Source organism: Pseudoliparis swirei, chromosome 23 (assembly GCF_029220125.1).
Source record: "Pseudoliparis swirei isolate HS2019 ecotype Mariana Trench chromosome 23, NWPU_hadal_v1, whole genome shotgun sequence".
In the NCBI taxonomy this organism is placed as follows: domain Eukaryota; kingdom Metazoa; phylum Chordata; class Actinopteri; order Perciformes; family Liparidae; genus Pseudoliparis; species Pseudoliparis swirei.
The window spans coordinates 12,821,328-12,842,179 of record NC_079410.1 but is presented as its reverse complement, the minus strand read 5'-3'; the positions used below and the strand labels follow the sequence as shown (position 1 = coordinate 12,842,179).

Below are 20,852 nucleotides of genomic sequence, written 5' to 3'. Positions count from 1 at the left end.
GAGAGATGCCCACCTTCCCCAGGCCCAGTAGTAATGTTGGCCTCCACCTCGGGGCCATACGTGAGGGTTTTGGCCCGGATGCGATAGTTATAGGTGACGCCATCAGCCAGGTCTTTGATCTTCATCCACAGGGGAGCGCTGCCCTTCACATCTACTGTCACTATCTTACTGACACCTGGAGTGTGAGGAGAGGAGTCTGTACAGGAAACACTAAGACTCTAGATGCTGCTTTTCTACAGGCGACAAACAGCAAAGCTTTTTACATATGAAGAGACACACAGTCACACAGAGATCAGACACATGCATATCTTTGCATGTATAACAGTAAAAAGTCTATTATCCAGCAGCTCTCTAGATATCCAGATGGAGACACCAGGATCTTTTTGTAATACACCAATTGATATTCCCTGTCTTAGCTGCTCTGTCCGGCTTTGCTCTGGGTCCATTAGCGGATAGCCCAGGGACCAGAGCCGCCTCGGCTCAGCATTCCACCTCTGCTCCCAATTACTTGACAATCTGTCCAGGCAGCCAAATTTAGCCAGCTATTAGTCATGTTTCTCTCGGTGATAGAAGAAGCTGTGCAAAGTCTCACCAGAGAAATCCAACGTATATTATCAGCTATTCCATATACGTTCCTGCAGGGCCTACACTCACCTGGAACAGATTAAAGCATGAGCTTAAGCAGCACGAGTTGAAAAAAGAATATGGGAACTCGGCAAGAGGCTGTAAACCCCAGTCTGAGAAAGCCAGCTGAGGAATGTCAAGGCACGGCAGAGTTATTGGGCTCCAGACACCGTTTCTCACCATCGACTGGAGTGCAGGGCTCGTAGACCAGGCGGTAGCCCTCAATGATGCCGTTGGCCTGCTTGGGCTCTCCCCAGGACACATTGACCGAGGTGGTGGTCAACTCACCGAAGTGGATGAATCTGGGAGCACTCGGTGCTTTTGGTGGTAAAGAGGATAGAGAATAAGTGATGAATGTTGGATCTCTTCACAGTACGCAGACAACACAACAGCTTCCTGGATATGACACTTTGAAATGCATATTCATAAAAACACTGTTTAATTATGTAGTTAGTGCACAAATGTGGACATAAATACATTCGAAAAAAATGCCTGTAATGCTTTACACAGCAACTAATGTGAAGTTAAGCAATCTTTATGTCATTCATTATTGACGTTCCTCGAGTAAGTTTTCATACATTGCAATTTAGCACATTTTAAACCGCAGTTACTTTCCCCATTGGCTCCAAACGCAATACTTTGTTGAGCCAATATGACAGGAAGGCAGTAGCACTAGTCTGCAGCATGCAATCTGATATATTCATAAAAGATAAAACAAAGTCCTCTATGCTAGATGACCGCAAACCGAAATAGAGATTACAAATGAGATGTTTCATTGTTCATTGTTCTTTCCCAGAGCATGAATAATAAAATGTGTTGCGCGTGTCACAGGTGTCGTGTTGTGCAGCTCACATCAATACTAAAAAGAAAAACTATTCTATCGCTGTTTCAGCAAATGAGTCAAGCTAACTGGAAGTCGACATTCAAGTGCACAATCCTTTTGTGCCCTTGAACGAGAGCTGTGAGAATTTTGCCTGCTGACCCGACCCAGTGTCAGGATTTCACAACAATTCTGCATAAAATTCACAAACGCTTGTGCTGGCTCTCTTCCCAGTGGTGCAGAGAGCCAAAATTCCTGCCTGTTTTTTTTTAGGTTCTCAGCACTTTGTACCCCTCGCCAATGTCACAGCCTTCAAGGGGGCGGAAGAGACACAAGTCATTTATACTGTAAACCATTTTTGTGCTGAAACCGCAGAGGAGGGACTCGCTCGCTAGTAAACACAGACATCTTTGTGCAGTTGTAGCCAAAAAAACTAATCTACATGTGTCCCCCGCATTCTGTATTCATTGCTCCTCCGCCACCCTCGAGGTTTGTCCTGGATGAAGGGGCCAAGAAGACTCGGATCCCTTTCTGCTGTATCTCACAGGACCAAACTAAACTCTTGAGTGAAAATGTTCTATTTCTTGGTGAATAGGAGCGGTGACTCTTATAATATTTGTCTTAAAGCGGCCATACTGCAGTTCCAGTTTGCAGTGACTCAAAACGAAAGTCATCTACCCTGAAGAGAAGGCCAACTTTGAGATACTACTCCACACTTGAGTGCCATAGAACTTTTTGAATTAGTGTCATAGTGCAGATGACAGAGGGAGACACACATAGGAAAGACACAACTGTGAATTGCTACATGCTGTTGGCAGAATATCTGAAGAGCAAGATAAATGCCCAGCTCTTCTGTACAACCACTTTAATCTCCTCAAACACATCTGGATTTACCACCACTCACCTGCTTGCTGAGTGCGCCCTCTGGTGGGCTGGGAGCGGGGCCCATCCCCAGCAGCGTTGAAGGCTGCCACACTAATCATGTAGGTGGTGTAGCCTGTCAGGTTTTTAAGCTTCACCCCGAGCTCCGGCAAGAACAAAGTACGCAGGCGCTCCGTCTCATTCTGGAGCTGAAACTCCCAGAAATAGATCTGCACAGAATAAATGAAAATATAGAAGTAAGAAGGGCGTGATGCAAGTTTGGCTGATTTGCAGGAAAACATTTTTAAAACAAGGCATTTTAATACCTTGTAACCCTGTATATCCCCATTCTGAGCCTCCAGAGGAGGAGGCTCCCATGTGACATCCAGCTGTGTGGCTGTGGACGACTGGACCACCACGTTTTGGGGAGGGGATGTCGGTACTAGAATGGAGCCGAGAGTAATCATTTTTGTATATATATATATTCCACATGACTGACTTAACATTCAAGAAGTAAAGTTAAAAGGGAAGTAGCCCACATGCTGTCCAGGGAGAGATGCAACATACCCGCCTCTCCAACAAACACTTCCTGTGGTGCACTGCTGGGACCCTCCCCCACAGCGTTATACACACTGAGACGGATCTCGTAGCGTTTGTGTTTACTCAAATCTACAAGGAGAGAACCCATAGCAGCATTATAATTGAACGGTTAAGATAAAAGAGCAAAAAATAAGTTGCTCCAGAAAGACACACAGTCACAGTGATGCCCGCTGGCAAGGATTGTAAGGCGATGAACAGATGGCGATGTTGAGGGGACACAGGGACCATTTGTCAGCGATTAATAAGAAAGAAAACACAGTGAAATAAAGACAGGGCAGCTCAGAGAGAATTAAGTCACATACAGATCTTAAGAATCGGCGGCGGCCCCTCAGCGGATTTGGCTGAGTGTGAGGGTTGGCGCTAAGCGCAGATGCTGTAAATTATTATACAGATTGGCATAGGACTACTTTCATGGAACAGATGACATGCAAACAGATGGAGAGTGACAGAAAAGAGCAATAAGGGGGATATGAGACTTACTATCCAGTTCATATTGGGTGAGTGAGGATTCACTCAAGTTCCTGACGCTGTAAGGAGCTGGAGTTTGAGTAGAGGATGGGCAGGGTTGGGAAAACAAGGGTAGATCACAGGGTTGGGGAAAGAGTGGCTTTAGTAGCTGTAGACATCTAAGACTCTCGGTAGCACCGCTATAACCAGACGTAGTTGATGGGTAAGCAGTGAAAAGGAAAACTCACCAGTGAGATCGGCCCAGTTGGCAGAGGGGCTGTTAACTTTGCGGACAGTGAAGCTGCGTAGCCGGTCGTAGTGTAACTCCCGGTACCGGACCCTGAACCCCAACAGGACTCCGTTGATGTGATCCTCAGAGGGGGGCTACAAAGAGACACCATTTGCTCAATGCCCGATACTTTACAAACATGAATCCATCCGAACGTTCACAAAGTAACACAACAGCGTACCTGCCAACGGACCAGTACAGATGTGGTGGTGTGAGGTGTAACAGACAGGATTGTTGGGGCTTTGTCTGGGGCTAGAGAATATAAGGAGAAACAATGTAATGTTGGCGTTAGCAAACCAACACACATGAGCAGAGTGATATATATATATATATATATATTTAATGCAAACAGTCTGCTGGAGAGCAGCTTGAGAGTAAACACACGCACTGTTAACATAAAGCATTCGCTGTAAAGTCAAAACATTGATGTAAAGGCATGTTAATGCCAATTACAAAAGCTGAATAGAAAATCCTGGCACAGTGACTGTGGTGCTGCCAGTGGTTCTTACCGTCCTGTAGTGTCGTAATGGCCTCACTCTCCTGGCTGTATTCACTGTCTCCAATGTCATTCGTGGCTTTTATGCGGAACTGGTATGAAGTGAAAGGCTTTAACCTTCAGAGAGATAAAGAGACATAAGTCATGTCCTGCATGTTCTGCCCTCCTCAATTCCTGTTTTCTGACTGGAAATAGCAACATTTTAACGGCGGACGCTTCGGGGGAATAGAAGTGGACACTTCACATTTACCTATCAACGATGTAGGATTGTGTCTCGTGGCTGACGGATGCAGAGTGGACAGTCCAGTTGCTGTCTGGCAGCTCTCTGTACTGGACTGTGTAGTAGCGAACAGGGGACAGGCCGTCGCTGCCTGGTTCCCATGACAACAGCACTCTGCGAGCCTGAACTTCCTCTTGAGGCACTACGGGACGGCTCGTTGGTTGGGGTCGGGCTGAAGGGCACACACACACACACACACACACACAATTCATAGTCCGTCTCAAACTAAATATTTAGAGGTGAATAATTTAAATAGCTGCGGTATTTTACCTCTCTTTTCTGTGGTCACCACCAAAGCCTCGGCGGCCTCACCCCAACCCTTTCGGGTCTGAGCGGTGAGGCGGTAGACATAAACCATTTCTGGTTTCAGCCCAGACGCGGTGTACTGCCGCGCGCTGGGACTCAGCACGTCCACGGTGGCGCCGTTGCTGTTTGAAGAGTTTCTTCTGTACGTGATCTGATAGGCTAAAAGGAAAAACTCATATCAATAAGAAGTCACAAGAGAACAATTTGGCTGCAGTACAAAATCAAACAATATTTGAGTTTCTTTTTTAGGACCAGCACAAAAGCAAAATACTAATATCTAAGGTTACAGATGGAAAACAGTAAATGGCAAACTCACCAAGGATAATGCCATTGGGCTGTGCAGGAGGTTGCCAGATGAGCCTGACTGAGGAGGTTCTGACTTCTGGGAAGAGGATGCCGACAGGAGGGCCTGGGACTACCATGAATAACATGTAAAAAAAGGCAAATTAAGCAAGTAAAAATGTACTTTCGATAGCTTGTTTATTTATACAAGGAGCAATAAGACAGAACATTCAACCAATTGCTGGAAAAATATGTTTGAAACAATTGCAAAGATACAAGATGATGACATAAGATAAGATATCTTTACCATCATCCAGGGTCCTCTCCAAAATGGACGGCGAGCTGCTCCTTCCGTCTCCTATACGTGTGAAGGCGAGGACCTGGATCTCATACAGGACGTACTTGCCCAGACCACTCAGCTGGACAGTGTGGGTGGTGTTGCCTTCCACTTCCCAGAAGTTGGGCGCTGTGTCTGAGTCCTTCTCCTTATACACAACCTGACGTACACAGGGAATGTTATATAGTTGGAGGACGAGGAGTTTTTTGAGGCTTTTGTTCTAATATTGCAAAAAAAGATGATATTAGTTCTTTTGAAATAGAGATCATTGAGAGATTGCTGACCTTGTACCCGAGGATGAGTCCATTGCGGTCAGTCTCCGGGACCTCCCCCCATCGCACCAGGATGCTGCTGGAGGTGGTGGCGAATGCCGACACGTTGGTGGGGCCGCTGGAGGGTACTGCAGTGAGACATAAAGGATGGAGCTCAGCACACTTCATCTGCATGTATGTGTTTTGCATCTGCATGCACATATTTCTTTCCTCACCAGACTCCCTGGTCCTGCCGTGGACCGGCTGGCTCCAAGGCCCGGAGCCGATACCATTGATGGCCTGAACTCTGACCACATATTCCCTCCACTCCTCCAGGTCCTCGATAGTGAACTCCCTCTCCAGTCGGTCCATTATGACATGGGAGAGAACGCCCCCTTTAGATCCAGCTTTAGAGTATTGGACCCGGTAGCCAACGAGATCTGGATTCCCATTGTACTCCCACTCTGGAAGAGGCTGAGAGGATTTGTTTTTATTTTATATTCTCCCAGTTCAAGCTAAATCAATATGTCATCATAACTGAGTGCATAATGAAGCAATAAGCCAGTGGAAGCTGCACTTCACAGTGACTTTACAACAGCTACGAGGCATTAATATGGGAAGAGAAGATAAGTCCTCTCAGCACTTAATACTAAGTGGTTTTAATAAAATGTGGCGATACTCTATTGTCTTAAAAGAATTACACATTTATCGCTTCAATCAATAATAATATAATCCTAATATGTAGCAGGCTATTTAGCTCTTGAAAGGCATAAGTACAGGTTTGAGTGATTTATGTAATATTGAAATGAACGATTGTGCTAAAGTGTGTTTTTTGGGTGTTTGCAAACACTCTTAATGTCACTCAGCCACTCGACTATCTGCTTTAATGTGAAGTATATCATGATGATTAAGCAAAAGTGAATGCACCTGCCTAAATATAAGATGCACAAAGTATTTATGTCAAAGTGCTCGTGTTACTGAAATACATGTGGCCATGATGAAGTTGTACTTCCATTCATCACACACTTTGAAACGTCTAGCAACCATCAAGCTTTGTCAAACATATCAGACAGCTGACTATGTTGTTAAAAGCAGATGACATGCACTCTTTATAATCCTGCAGGAGCGGCAGCAGACTCTCGCCTTTGTCTCTCACTGCCTGGCAGAGCTCAAGGACTGGCACAGTGATGATAATGGACAGATGTAGCAAACAATATATTGTTCAAGTGTTGACGCAGGAAGCAGCAATGTTCAAGGACTCTCATACTCTGTGTGCGCAGAGTACGAGAATTCAAATTCAAAGAAGAAGGAAGAGGCCATTAAAGAACAAACAAGTACACAAAACCCAATGTGCCAAATACTAAATTTAAATTTTGTAAAAAGAGAGATGCTTGTGAATAAGTTGAGTTGAAGCCAACTGTCATAGAAAAATACATAATATTACGTAAAATGTTTTCGTACGTGGAAAAATTAATAATAGATTTTGTGTGAAAATTGCCTAAATCAGATTTGACAAAGCTTATCTTTTCAACGTTGTATTCAATTAATATTCTAAGGGCATTTTGACAATTTACTACTAACATGATTTACTACCGATGAGGAGGAGAAAAAAAACAAACGTACCACCCAGCGAAGCCACAGGCTGGTCTCACTGGCTGTGCGCAGGGTGACATTGGCGGGGGAGATGTCTGGAGGGGCCTGCAGGGTCTCGATCTTCCTCGAGGGCTGACTTGGAGGACTGGTGCCCACAATGTTTACCTGACGCATTCTGAACCTGGGAACAAAATAAACCAGCTGATGATATATAAATCATCTAGAGATGGGTGTCTAGTCAAGATATGCTGGTAATATTGAACAGGATTACATTAGATTATACAACATTGGATTGGATAGAATTTTAATGATAGGAAACTAGGTCATTGTAGGAGCAGAGAAGATCTACTTATGAGTAGAGAAATAATGAAAATAATCCCAACGTTATTCTGGATGACAGTAAATGTATTCATCATGATTCAGGATAACCAGTGACAAATGTATTACTTTAGCCCATTTTTCACATTGCAACATTTTCAAAATGTTTAAACGGGAGTGCAAGATGGAGTTTATTTTACATGCGGCGCCGGTTTAAATTCCCAGGTTTGTGTGTGTGCTCACCTGTAGAAGGTATAGGGGTTCAAGTCCAGGACCTCCAGTGATCTAGCATCGGGTTCATTAGACAGCTGATGAACCATCAGCCACTCTTCATTTTCTCCTATTATGCCAATCTGAAATGCACAGGGAGAAAGGGCTGATTACAGCAGCGGAACAAATTAATCAAATTAACTGGTGTTGTAAAACCTGTGGGCTAATATTAAGACATCAATCAACTTGTAAAAAGAAAAGCCCAGACTGCTGTCATTATGTTGAAATAGATATGAAGCATCTTACCTGGGCTTCAACGTGCCAACGGGAAATGGAGGTCTTGCCATCATAACCAGGTTTGAACTGCAGGGTGACGGAGCGTGGGCCGATGTTGGAAATGGCTAAATTGGTTGGAGGACCGGGCAACTCTGTCGAAGGGAATGGAGGAAAGACGGAATAAAATACATTTCACAAATATAACTACTTTTTGAGATAGCTGTGTTGAGTCATAATACGTAGTTGTAGCCCTTTCATTGGAGACTTGCAGTACTTATGCATTCTCCTCAAAGATAGGGTTGGTAATCTTGAGAAACTTGAGTCAAAACTTTTAAAAATGTCCAACTGAAAAACTTAGGCCAGTCGTGCAAACTATTTTCCAATGATAGTAGCTAGCAGCAATAGCTTTTCAAAAGTTGCTAAATCTAGTGAGGAAGCCACCAAGTTGGCTACTACAGACTGTATTTTGCTCTTTGGGCCCATGGATGCAGAAGATCACATCCAAACTTTTTTATTTTTCATACGTTACTTTCATAGGACTGAATGGGGCGCCACCGTAAACACTGTATCCAGTTCTAATTATACATCCATGGGCTCAGGCTTAGCAGTGATAACACAGGCTAATCCTAAATAGGCCAAGACGTGTATTATTGGTCGAACCCCCATACAGTTGTAATGAATAAGGGTATTACCTTAATAAGACCTAAATATTTTTTAGCACCTGGCTTTAAACACATTTATTTGTGCCTTAAAGTTGGGCATTTTAACACGAGGGTCAAAAAGGATGGACTCAATTTCGATGCCAGCATCAAGTGGCCATTTGAGGAACTGCACTTTTTTGGCACTTCCGCATTGAGTTTATTGTCTGCAAATAATGATTTTTAATATTACCAACCATAGCTTTTATGTCAACTAGTTCATCTGTCCATCTGAACACTCACCCGGTGGGACACCCGAAGAAATGGTGGAGGCAGAGAGCAGGCCCTGGCCCTTGGCAGTCATGGCTGCTACCTGGATGGTGTAAGTGGTGAGGGCAGTAAGCCCTGTCACCTTGTACTCCTGAGTTAGGTTGGGTAAATAATGTGTGACTCGAGTATTGGTCCTGTTGAACTCCTCCCAGGAGATGCGATAGCCTGGAGGAAGAGGTACATTCCACATAGTAGTTCACAGTAGCCTCTGAATGGCGCCTCAGAGACCGAAGCAGAGAAGATATGTTACCGTTACATAATTATCTTTACTGGTTACCTGTGAGGACACCGTTTTTCTCTTGTGGCTCCTTCCAGCTGACTTTTAGTGAGGTGTCCAAGATATCAGTAAAGCTCAGGTGTCCCACAGCACCAGGGGCTGTAAACAAATAATAAAACAAGCAGTAAACAGACTGAACCACAGCCTGACATGTAATTATCCACAAATACATTCTAATATCCTGAATGGGAAAACTTACTGTCCTCGTGGGTGCGTAAGCGCTGAGGCGGGCTGCGCGGGCCATCTCCAGGAGTAGTGAAGCACAATACAGATGAGTAGTATTCGGTGTACCTTTTCAGGCCAGAGATGTAACCGACATGAACACTGTCCTGGAAGTTGGGACGCACCGCTATCACAGCGACCTCGTTAGCGCGACTGAGTTCCCACGCCAACAGCTGGAAATGATGCGAGGAGGGACTTTGTGTTAATGTGCACTTTTTAGGCGTACTGAGATTGTTTTGCATTACAAAAGGTAAAGAGTCTAATCAAAACTGTTCTCATCTGGTATATTTATGAATCCTTCAGAAAAGGAGGCTTTCCGACTACGTGATGAGAGTTTGCCTCCAGAGTTCTGCTCTAGCTCCGGCCACTAGAGTGCACCAGTTGTCAGAAAGGGGCGGCTCACCTTATATCCCTGGTTGATTCCATTGATAAATTGAGGGCTTGGGGCACTCCAGGTAAAACGCAAGGTGGTGGAGTTGACAGCCTCGGCTTGTACATTTCCTGGTGGCACAGTGGGCACTGATCCAGAGCAGGGAGAACAACCAGGGAGAGAGAAGAAAATGGAGAGAGAAGAAAAAAAATTAAAATATACAAGAGGCACTTTCAGTCGAGACTTGTTTAGAGTGTGAGAATCCGGCTGGAGCATTTATCTTTATTTTTATTTGGGCTCATTTTGGGAGGAAAAAACATGCCAATCAAACCGGGTGTGAGAGCGGTTGCCTCAGGCGGCTTCCAGGTGAACCCTGCAGCAGTTTGTTTGAAATGAGCATTCTGATGTAACACCGGAAATCAGCTGAGGAGTCACACGTTAATGAAGCTGATTGGCCAGTACGGTCCTCATATGCCAATCCAATGCTATACTCAATTCCCTTTGAACATATTTAAATGCACATCATGATCTGCTCTTGATTTTTTATAGGAGTGAAGGAAACATCCCATTAATGAGCTGAGCTACACAACACGAGTGCCTTGTTCACTGTCGTTATTCACGGACTTACATGGATGATGAAATTATTATTAATTTCTTTAGCAGGGAGAGAAACATGGTAATAAAAGACAAACCTGCCAGGTTTTCAAAGATTTGCTCATTAAACACATCAATCTTGTGTTTCTTTACAAATGCAGTAAATTTGTTTATTTGCTGGTGAATCAGACCAGCTCATTAATTTGTTGATTGATCAAGCATCACTTAAAGTATGCAGAAGTTTCCAAGATTTTAACGTAAATGCTTGCCAGCTAGATGCCATCATTTCTGAAGCATCTGAAGTATGTTTTAATCATCATGCAAAAATAAACTGACATAAATATACATTTTTTTTGTACATCTTCAAACAAGCACGCATACCTGCCCAACCTTCAACAATTATAGATGCACGGGAGATAATTGATTTTTACAAAGCCCAATTAATAGAAATGTAAATAAAGATCAAACAGAAAGAAAAGACCAGAGAAAGCAAAACAAAGTAATGACTGTTAAAAGAGACACACAATAATAAGACAACTGGGACGGATATAATACGTTTGTGTGTGTTTTAAAGAATGGTTTGGGGTAAAGACCTGCTGCGTTTACGTAAGTATGATTAAGTAATGACAAAAAATCTATTAAAAAAATCTGCTTACATTTGAAACCAGTGTAACAGATGGAGATAAAACATCACATGCCAAATGAAATCAAAATATCTGCTGAATCACGCTCTTTATTAAATGAAAATAAACAGCCAGTGCAACAGAATATAGGAAATGGAAATACTCCCAATTTTTGAGTGCTCTCGAGAATATTTAGTGAGCCTGGTGTAGAGGATATCTGTTCATGGAGTGGATTTAACATGACAGGGATTTAGAGATATGTGATTGTATTAAGCCTTTCAAAGCTTTATATACAAGTTAAAGGAATTTAAAATCAAAGTCGCAGCCGGCGCCGCATATCAAAACCAAGAGCGGTATCCTCTTTCTAGTGTTGGTTAAAGTCAAGCAGCGGCAACAATTTTGTAATCTATGCATTGATTTTTTCGGAAACCCAGTCAAGAATCCTCATAGGACAATAAGGTGCATAAATATGTAGCTGCATGAGACGGGGGGAAGTTCACAATATATGTTCTAATTATACTTCTCAGCATGTCGAATGAGAAAAGAAGTCAACCGGGGAAGCTTCCTTTGGCAACATCGAAAGGTACGTCGGCGATTCTGACACACATCGTCACCTGGTAATCTATGTGCAGAATCAATTCCTTTTTTTTAAAGCCGATACCAAAATAATTGATACGATAAAAAACACTTCGGGATGAAAGTGATCTGAACCAAAGTAAAAGCTTGGCTTGCATTTGATATAAATGCTCTGATGGAGCAATCGGCTCATTTCTGCACACAATTTGTTCGACAATACTGCGGCACTTAGTGAGAAATTACCAACATAAAAAAGACAGAAATAGTAGTGCCGAGAGGGAAATAGCACTTACACGTTCATGTCTTACATTCCTCTAAAAATCTCGCTGCAGTCAGTCCTAAATGCTGACTGATGATTAAGACAGCAGTAGGACAAATGGAGCTATAGCGCAAGTTCAGACAGAAAGAACATACCCTCATGTCAGCCATCTATCCCTCATATGTCTGCTCATCATTTCCCACACATGCTCACTTATTGTTTACTCGCCGTCATCGCTCGGCTGGCGCCGTCAATCATGACACCAGTTGCTCAGGTCAGCTGGTCCACTCTATCCAATAAGCACGGGGGAAACAATGACATGGCGAGCCAATCATCTCGCTGCTTTCTCATTCAAATATGACCGTCTCTCTACCTTCAGATCATTTAGGTTGCTGCTATGCACCCCTCCACCGACACCATCTCCACCCAGTCTTCACAGATCCATCAGCTTCAACTCATCATCCCATCAGCTCATCAGCACCACCAGGTCTGGACTCCACGAGGGGAGGGGAGGTCTATCTCGTTGCTGTCGGGGCAGTCGGCCCTCAACTACAAATCTCCAGTCCGAGTGCCAAAGACTCTGAGACTACATCATTGCATATCATCTGTTAACAAAAAACATGATCCTTTCTTCATCGAACTGGTCTTTCCCTGATTGAACTGCTGTAGTCTTCTTACCAACGTGTGTGAATCACCTTTTCAAGGTTCGCTAAGGATCTTTTTAAAAGCCTGCTGTGCATAAAACAGATGTTACTGCTCTTAATTTGATTGTTCAAAAGAGATCATTAGAAAAAAAGATCAGTCACCAGTTGTAGGCCACAGGCTACACTAGCCATGGGACTAACATGATGAGGCTAGTTTGTAGAGCTAAATAAAGCCGTTGGCGCTCAGGGCAACTTGCAGACTTGGCTTCTTGGGTGACTTTGTCATATACAGTCCGTGACACAAAGCCAGTGTGTGTTTTCCTCACCGCCTTGCAGTGTCCATTCAGTGACTTTATGGCTGTAGGTGCCCCGGCCCGCTCCATTATAGGCTGCCACCTCGATCTCATAGTTGGTCCAGATGATGAGGTCCTCCAGGAGTAAACTGGTCTGGTCTGTTTTGCTGATGTTTTTCATCTGACAATCCACTGGAAGCCCTGACAGACAGTACCTGGCAGCAGAGGGAGTAATCGATAGACGGGGGCAGGAGGGAGAGATGGACATAGAGACAAGCCATAAATATATCAAAACGCAGGTTCTCCGAAGAGATAGTGGTAATGGAGTAGAAGACTTGCAGAACAGTGAGGAAACGGGTAAAAAAAAAGAAGTGAGGTGACAACAGATGAGTGGTGAGGAAGGTATTTAATTGGCGTCAATTATTCCATTGGAAGCAGTGAGCGAGAATGAAGCGAAATGGAGAGGAAGAAAAGGAGCTGACATCACAGTTATTATCACGACTGAATAGAATTGGCCCTGACAGGGACCTATCCTTGGAAAGGAATAATGCAGGCCGTCATGGTCTTTTTACCTGATGATGTAGCCCTGGAGTGGCCCATTCTGATGGCTCTCTGGGGGGGGCTGCCATTGGATCATGATGGACTGATTGGTGCGGCCACTTGCGATGACTGTCTGAGGGGGGGCGCTCGGAGGCTCTTCGGGAAGCGTTAGTCTGCAGCAGCAAGGAAAAGAGAGGTGAAAGAAGAGCCAGAAGAGTGAAACCATGCATTAATTATCACACGAGTTTCTCCATATTTCTATCCCATTTCATCATTGACATCAAATCATAATAAAGACGCTTTACGTATTTATTTTAGAGCAAGATAAAGCGAAGTTGGAAAAAGTGTGGCTGCGTCTTTGTCCAACACATATTCTCTATAATCCTGTCCGCAGAGGGACATCTTGCTATGGCATGACAGGGATCAAAGAGGCCTGGGTGAAAATGGAGCAGCACAATAGAGAGCGAGAAAGATATAAAAGAACAAGAAAGAGAGATCCAGACAGACTTTTCTCTTAAGCCAATTTAAGATGACATCTTGATTTCTTCCCAGTGCACTGGAGCTTTGCGCTGGAGGAGATGAAGCAGAGTGTTTAGGATCAAAGAGGTGGGCCCGAGAGATGCCTCAGAAAAGCCCTGCACTATCACTGGCACTCAGTCACCCTCCTGTGGTGCACTCTTGTCAGGGTACCTCCACACAGGAAGTCAGCTCTGTGCATGAGTGTGTGGTGCTCAAAGTGTGTGATGGGTCGAGATGGCTTTTCAGGGAGTTCCTTGCAGCAGGTGTAAAATCAGCAGATGTGTTGTGCTGATGCGGACGAGGTCAGAAATCATTGTGTGTAGGTGAATCGTGATGAGCTATGAATGTGTGTCGCTGTGCTTGTTTGATGATGAGCGTTTCGTCTTGCTCGTCAAGATAATTCACTTGAGATTTGAGTCTGTGTGAAGCTCTGCTTCTTTCAAGCCTCTCTGTAATTTACTATGCAGAACGGCAAAGAGCGTTAATAGGAGGAAGAGGAATGAAGCTGGGTCAGCGCACCCATCAAGTCTTCACAAAGCGCAATTTCAGCTCATTCACAGTTTCTATCTCTAAAAAGGCCCATCATCTCGGAGCCGGCACTCCCAAACGAGTGAAGACCAAACAGTGGAGTTACAGGAAATAATCATTTTATTGAACTGCAAAAGAACGAGGGAGAAGAACAGGTCGTTCCCGACCTGTGGCGCAGCGCTGTTCTCACCAGAGTACACATTACGTTACACAGAATGTCAGCAGCATCTTTAATATTCAGGAGCTGGAGAGCAGCTGAGCTCAGTACCCACCGGTCGGTCTCTTTGCTGAACTGCCCCCTGCCCACGTCGTTGACGGCACACTGGCGGAACTGGTATGAGCGCGCTGGGATGAGGCCACCAACAGTCACCCCAGTGGACTCTGGTTCTATATTAGCCAGAAGCACCGTCCAAGGGGCATCTGAGGCGGAGAAGACACAAACATAGACAGAGCTGTGAGCAACAGCCATGGGATGAACCTTTTTGAGAGCAATCTCTTCGGCACTTTCAAATTCACATTCAGTGTTATTCCTGACTATAATGGCACACTGTTTTTTCATTAGTAGTAATATTGCAGCTAAAGATACAAAGCTATTCATCAATTTTGTATATACTTCCTCTAAAAATCAGATTGAAATGAAATTATCCAAAACACAGATCCCATCTGCATCCTCGGATTCATTTTCCCCTTAATGGGTTGTTATCTTCTCAGTGAGCCTGAGCTTGGATGAGAAATGGCTGAACAATTTATTCTGTGGGTGAGAGCATTCCCACTTCTTTGATTTTGGCAAGCGAGAAAATGACAAGAGCATTGGGCATCAACAAAATGTGATTTCCCTGATCAATTACCCAAAAGCGTACAGGTGAGGCAATTGAGTTATGCTGATTGTCAGGGGTAAGAGAGAATGCAGCTGGCAATTTTAGTCAATGGAAATGTAATAAAATAAGATGGGTCGCAAAGGAGTGGATAAAGTAAAAAATATAGCTTTAAAATAATAAGAATGACTTTTTTTTTTCTTCTTGCAACATGTTATTGGGGACACTGTTGCCTTAGCGATGGAAAAGCACAATGAACCACTCACTGTTTTCTGAGACCTCCAGGATGTAGCGGATCAGGGGGCTGTTGCCGTCAAAGGGCTGGGCCCATGTGAGGTTGATAGCCCTCTTCTCTGTGGTGCTCAGAACCGCTATTGGGTTTTCTGGAGCATGGGGCAGTTGCCTGTTTGTACATGTTTGTGTGTGTGTGAGAGAGAGACAAATTGATGAAGAGAAATAGAATCAGACAAGAGAGGCAGCAAATAACAGCATGAAACAGCCAAGGCGAGAGTCTTGCATTGTAAATATTAAAGGATTTGATGGATTAGAGAGAAGAGTGGCGATAAAACACAACAGTGGAGAAAACATCCATCCATCATGACCCCTTTCAGACATAAATATGAGAAGAAGAAAAAATACACACATCAAGATAAGACAAGGGAGACAATAGGCAAATGTGCAGACCTGACTCTGAGGTGGGCATTGCGGGAGTCATTGCCGCCCACTGAGGTCACCCTGCAGGTGTATGTTCCGATGTCACCCGACCATGTTTGGGAAATGTGTAAGGTCCCGTTGGGATCCAGCCGCAGGCGTGGGGACGTGCTGACGTCAATCACAGAGCCGCTCTTCTCCCACACGTGCCTGGAGGTTTGTACATAGGTATATAAGAGTAGTTCTCTCACACACACACACACACACACTCATACTTCAACACTCTGTTTCTGAGTGTTGTGACAATAAATCTGCTTGCTTTGCGTCAGTTCATACAGCAAAACACAGAAGACGCTGACACCGATGAAAAAGCCTTGTGAGGCTGATGGGAAAGGGATTTGAATCTTACACCCATCTCTCTCTGTCAGACATACGGTACAGAACTTCTCCTTCATGCACTTCTCTACTTATCATAGACCCAACCGCACATATGGCCGCCCGCCCCCCCTTACACTCACATACACTCCAGGAGCTCCTGTGATTAATTGCGACTGTTCTGGCTTTCCAGCTAATCTCCTCTGTGTTGCGTTTAATTAAAGGCGCTGTCTGAAGTTATTACTCTGTTTACATATTCATCTGTTTACCCCGCGATCTGATCAATGCCGTGGGCCCACAGGTGACAGGCACTCTAATCACTGGGCTCCACAGACATCACTTCACCCCCTCTGAGACAGATGCATGTGCGCACACTCTATCATGATCAAGACTGTCTGAAGAATGAGGAGAAGCGATGGACTAATTCCACAATCACACTCTGAGACTTTCAAAATCTTCCCATAGGAGGTCTTATGGATAGATAAACACTGCAAGAGCTCTTGCAGATTTCATAAACTAATTAAGTACAACATTAATATACAAGCTTGTTTTCTAAACGCGGGTGGCATCAATAAACAGCTGCAAAAAAATGCACGGGATGTCTGACATTTACAACAATCGTATGCGATTTAAGGAAATGACAAGAAATGAGACACAATTCCAAGAGATTTTGCAAATGAATGATGTCACTACCTCACAGTGACACTTGGGTCATGGGTCACTCCGCAGGTCATAACAGCTTTGGTCCCTTTGATGACACTCTGGTCTTGTGGCGGCTTATTGATGCGGGTACGCGCTGTGAACACACACAGAGCTTCTTATTCAGAGAGCGTGTTTGAACAGCGGATTGAACGGAGCTCACCGGACGTCTTTCACTCAACGTCTGACTGAAACTGGGCGAAACACACCGTGTTTCCAATGGGTGGAGTTGTGAGGCTTTCAAAGACCGATATGTGGATTTATGCACATAAATGGAGTGCACGCATGAGTCATGAGAGAATATATTTAGAGAATATCCTGACAATGACCTCCAGCAACCAAGTGTTTACTGCATCTACAAGTAAATAAGTCACGGATTAAAAGAAGAAGGATGCTACTTTTTATTTAGTTATATTTTGCAGAGGTTTATCTTAAGACTTATAGTTTGCAGTATTTTCCACAAGTACAAGGTGGAAAATGAGGACACAGGGGTATACGAGCTATATCCAGAGACTATTCAGTTTCTGTCACGCTTACCCCAGACCACAAGGTCGGATGAAGCTTCATCGATGCCCCTGGAGTTACTGGCCATGCAGGTGTAGGTACCAGCGTCGGAAAGGTGAGAGGGACTAATTAGCAGGCTGCCCGACTCCAGTAGTGTGAACCTGGGCAGCTGGACCGAGCCACTGGCCAAGACACGCTCACCTGCAGGCGAGGGTGAAAGTGATTGATTGTACGGGGAGGAGGACGGACAAAAAGGGGTAACGGGGAGAAAGAGCCATTAGGGTATTGGAGAAATGTCCGGGAAAACCAACAGGAGGGAAAAGTAGTGCAGCGGAAAGTAAACCAGTAAAGCTCGTTTAGAGAAAATGCATATTTCCATAGCTCTCGTCTACTTTGACAAGTCCAAATGCGGCATAATGAACACCCCACATCAAGAACCTCATGCTGTTATTAGCACACCCACCTTTCTGCCAGGTGATGGCTGGCCGTGGGGCTCCCGAGGTCTCACAATGCAGAATGATAGACATGCTGTCAATCACGGCGCTGTCAGAGGGGCCCGCGGTGATGTTGGGAGCAATACCTGACAGGGGAGGGAGGGGTCAGCCACACACACACAAAAGCACACAGACAAACACAATCGGGTGAGACAGAGGTGATAATGAGCGACATAAACAGAGCGCTTAATAGACTTGACAAAAGGGGCGGCTGTCAGGTCTCATTCTCGGGGAACGGCTCTGAGGATCTGACAGGCCGCTTCCATCGCTCAGCTTCTCCGGCATGTTCTCCCACTCAAAAAATAGCCAATGGTTGCCCGAGCATCCAAGTAGACAATTCAGTCAATGTGAAGAGATATATAGATAGATGGGTGGAGGAAGCAAGACAGCGAAAGAGGATTAGAGACGAGAACAGAGGAGGGGATTTAAGAATAAGAAAGGGAGGGAACAGAGAGGGAAGGATGAGCAGAATTAAGCAGCACCGGTGCAGATAGCTTTGAAATGTGTTCAAGGGGACATACTCGTAACAGCTAGGTAGGTGTTTGTCTGGATCTCTCCTGCGAGATTGCGAGCAAAGCACTGAAACATCCCCGTGTCATCTGGCAGGAGCCCGTTGATCTGTAGACTGCCTCCTACCAACACCCGGTACCTGGGGATCTTTACCGGGCTGATGGGCACTGCATCTTTATACCACACTATGTCAGTCTGCGGCGTGCCTGCAGAGATAGGAGAGGATTATTTAGTTTGACTCGTCACCGTGACCCTTTTCTTATTTTTAATTTTTAATATTCTTTCGTTTTCTTTCCCACAAACAAGCACCACGGTCTGACCTCGTGCCTGACAGGGGATGTCCACCACCTTCTCCATCTCTGCACTAATGTGGGTTGGCGGCTCTTTTACAAACAGAGGATATTCTGTTTCAAAGAAGAAAAAGAAGAAAACGTTGCGGCATTAAAGCTTTTAAGAACAACTCACATTTGTTATATTGACACTTCTCTGGTGAGCTAGCTTTTGCAACCCTGTAGATAACAGCATCAGCTATGAAGTATAAAATGGCAACAAAATGTTCTCTCAACATGAGGGTTATCATGCTGGTGCAATATTTGTATATTTAGACTCAGCTGATCTGTGCAAGTTTAAAACGTAAGCTGGGTTATTTACCTAGAACGTGCAGGAAGGCCCCAGCTGTGACTGAGGGGACGCTGCTGCTGCGCAGTGACGCCTCACACTCATAGTAGCCGCTATCACTGATTGCAGGCAGACTGATGACCAATCGACGGCCGAAACCTCGGATCCCCGTGTTGATCACTGCCCCGTTTTTCCTCCAAGTAATACTCATTTTGACGAGGGGCCTGGAGGAGAAAAAGATGAAAGGGAACACAAGAAAGAGAGCAAAAGAAAAGGAGCGCAGTTTGGGTTTTTAATGCAGATTTATATTCTGTTTCAAGGTTACAGAGCATTGATGGAGGAGCAATGGGATGCATCCGTCATTCTGATTAAGTCTTTGAATTGGAGATAATACTCCGAATTCAGGACTGAGATTACGCAAGATAGTGAACAGTGAAGCTTTGAATCAAAGAGAAGAATGGAGAGGTACAAAACGAGAGACGTGCATAATACTTTTCTGTCATGTCCAAACAAAAGGTTTCAAGTTTCATTTGAATCCCAAAATATCAGATGTAGAGCTGAGAGAAGAAGTTTTGATAATGCGTAATCTGTGTGTACGAGTATTTGGATCCTCCTCCGTATCCGCGTGTGAGGAAATGTACCTTGCATTAGCTACACACTCCATGATGGCTTCGTTCCTCCCCATGGTTACACTGGTGTTCTTGGGGGGGATGATGATGGAGGGGGCGATGGGGTCTGCCGGTCCTCCCACATCTGTCACACACACGAAGAGAAACACAAAAGAAGTAGATAGGAAAAAAAAGGTGAAACAAATCATATGCAGAGCTCAGATTAAACCTGTGCACCCATCTGTCTGATAGAGCCACCTGAGCGCGGCCAGATCCTCACAGAGAGGCCGACTGTCTGTCACCATCACCAGCAGGTAGCCAGCAAGCCGTCGCCGACTATTAACACCCCTGTCTTTGCTTTAGATCCTTTTTCTAGTGCACACAGCATTTCCTGAGCATGGTGTTAGCCCAGGTGTTAGAAGCCATTATGTAGCATAATTGAGACAAACACAAAAGGCGATTAAATGCAGCACCATCACTCACGGGTTTCATTGAGCCTCCAGCCAACCATCGATTCACTGCCCTCAATCAGTGATCTCTCTCTGAATCTGATCTCATTTTCCCCCTAACCTCCCTGGAGTACGGCTTCGGGCCTTTGCGTTTGGATGTGTTTGAGCGATTGCGCGTTTACAGCATATTTATGGTGTGTGTGTGTGCACTGTGTCCACACGTGTTGGGGTTTGCCCATGTGTGTCGGCGCGGCAAGTGTTTTTCAGGGCTATCCCAGGTTAATAAATCCCCTAATCAACTTTTTATTATCATTATTGTTATTTTGGGCCACCTCATTATATATTACACCCGTACCAAGACCCATTTAGATGGAATCTCCGCAGCGTAATGACAAAGCTTCCTCTACAAACACAGCCGGACGGGTTATTACTGTTTGGTTCTGCTCCCCAGTTCAACTCTCCAGCTGTACAGTTTTAAATAAATTCCAGTTGCATTAGCATTTAAAAAACCCAGTTCAGTAAAATGTACCATGTGAATTGACATTGTTTTGGGGGACTTCCGGAGCATACATTCTTGTTCATATACTGTGAAGCTGAGATTTACATTTCAGAATTAATGAAAAGCCCAGTAAAGTGTTTACAATCAGATGCACAGTGTTTAAAAGTGAAGTTTTTAGCTGATACAGATACTGTCAACTATGATTGTACAACTTTACGCAGCTGGAA

At 44.5% G+C, this 20,852-nt stretch overlaps 1 protein-coding gene across 9 annotated transcripts in view; it reads right to left on the bottom strand.

The window, feature by feature from the left end:
* Positions 1-20,852, bottom strand: part of sdk2a (sidekick cell adhesion molecule 2a) — a 105,873-nt gene that overhangs the window by 9,533 nt on the left and 75,488 nt on the right. For 7 of the 9 annotated variants that reach the window (XM_056407660.1, XM_056407663.1, XM_056407662.1 and 4 more), the window contains exons 6-39: positions 19,711-19,822; positions 19,103-19,293; positions 18,772-18,855; positions 18,463-18,657; positions 17,911-18,027; positions 17,481-17,648; positions 16,938-17,040; positions 15,903-16,079; positions 15,485-15,621; positions 14,676-14,823; positions 13,389-13,529; positions 12,850-13,031; positions 9,861-9,976; positions 9,435-9,630; positions 9,236-9,334; positions 8,932-9,123; positions 8,021-8,142; positions 7,748-7,857; positions 7,217-7,367; positions 5,830-6,067; positions 5,627-5,742; positions 5,313-5,502; positions 5,040-5,138; positions 4,688-4,882; positions 4,388-4,589; positions 4,151-4,254; positions 3,823-3,893; positions 3,601-3,736; positions 3,386-3,442; positions 2,873-2,974; positions 2,632-2,747; positions 2,349-2,535; positions 805-942; positions 14-175 (exon numbers count right to left, since the gene is read on the bottom strand). In XM_056407660.1, coding sequence (XP_056263635.1) covers positions 14-175; positions 805-942; positions 2,349-2,535; positions 2,632-2,747; positions 2,873-2,974; positions 3,386-3,442; positions 3,601-3,736; positions 3,823-3,893; positions 4,151-4,254; positions 4,388-4,589; positions 4,688-4,882; positions 5,040-5,138; positions 5,313-5,502; positions 5,627-5,742; positions 5,830-6,067; positions 7,217-7,367; positions 7,748-7,857; positions 8,021-8,142; positions 8,932-9,123; positions 9,236-9,334; positions 9,435-9,630; positions 9,861-9,976; positions 12,850-13,031; positions 13,389-13,529; positions 14,676-14,823; positions 15,485-15,621; positions 15,903-16,079; positions 16,938-17,040; positions 17,481-17,648; positions 17,911-18,027; positions 18,463-18,657; positions 18,772-18,855; positions 19,103-19,293; positions 19,711-19,822 — 4,854 coding nt within the window. Of the gene's footprint in view, positions 1-13; positions 256-804; positions 943-2,348; positions 2,536-2,631; positions 2,748-2,872; positions 2,975-3,385; positions 3,443-3,600; positions 3,737-3,822; positions 3,894-4,150; positions 4,255-4,387; positions 4,590-4,687; positions 4,883-5,039; positions 5,139-5,312; positions 5,503-5,626; positions 5,743-5,829; positions 6,068-7,216; positions 7,368-7,747; positions 7,858-8,020; positions 8,143-8,931; positions 9,124-9,235; positions 9,335-9,434; positions 9,631-9,860; positions 9,977-12,849; positions 13,032-13,388; positions 13,530-14,675; positions 14,824-15,484; positions 15,622-15,902; positions 16,080-16,937; positions 17,041-17,480; positions 17,649-17,910; positions 18,028-18,462; positions 18,658-18,771; positions 18,856-19,102; positions 19,294-19,710; positions 19,823-20,852 lie in introns of those variants that run through there. The other 2 variants (XM_056407668.1, XM_056407669.1) reach the window with 2 other exon arrangements.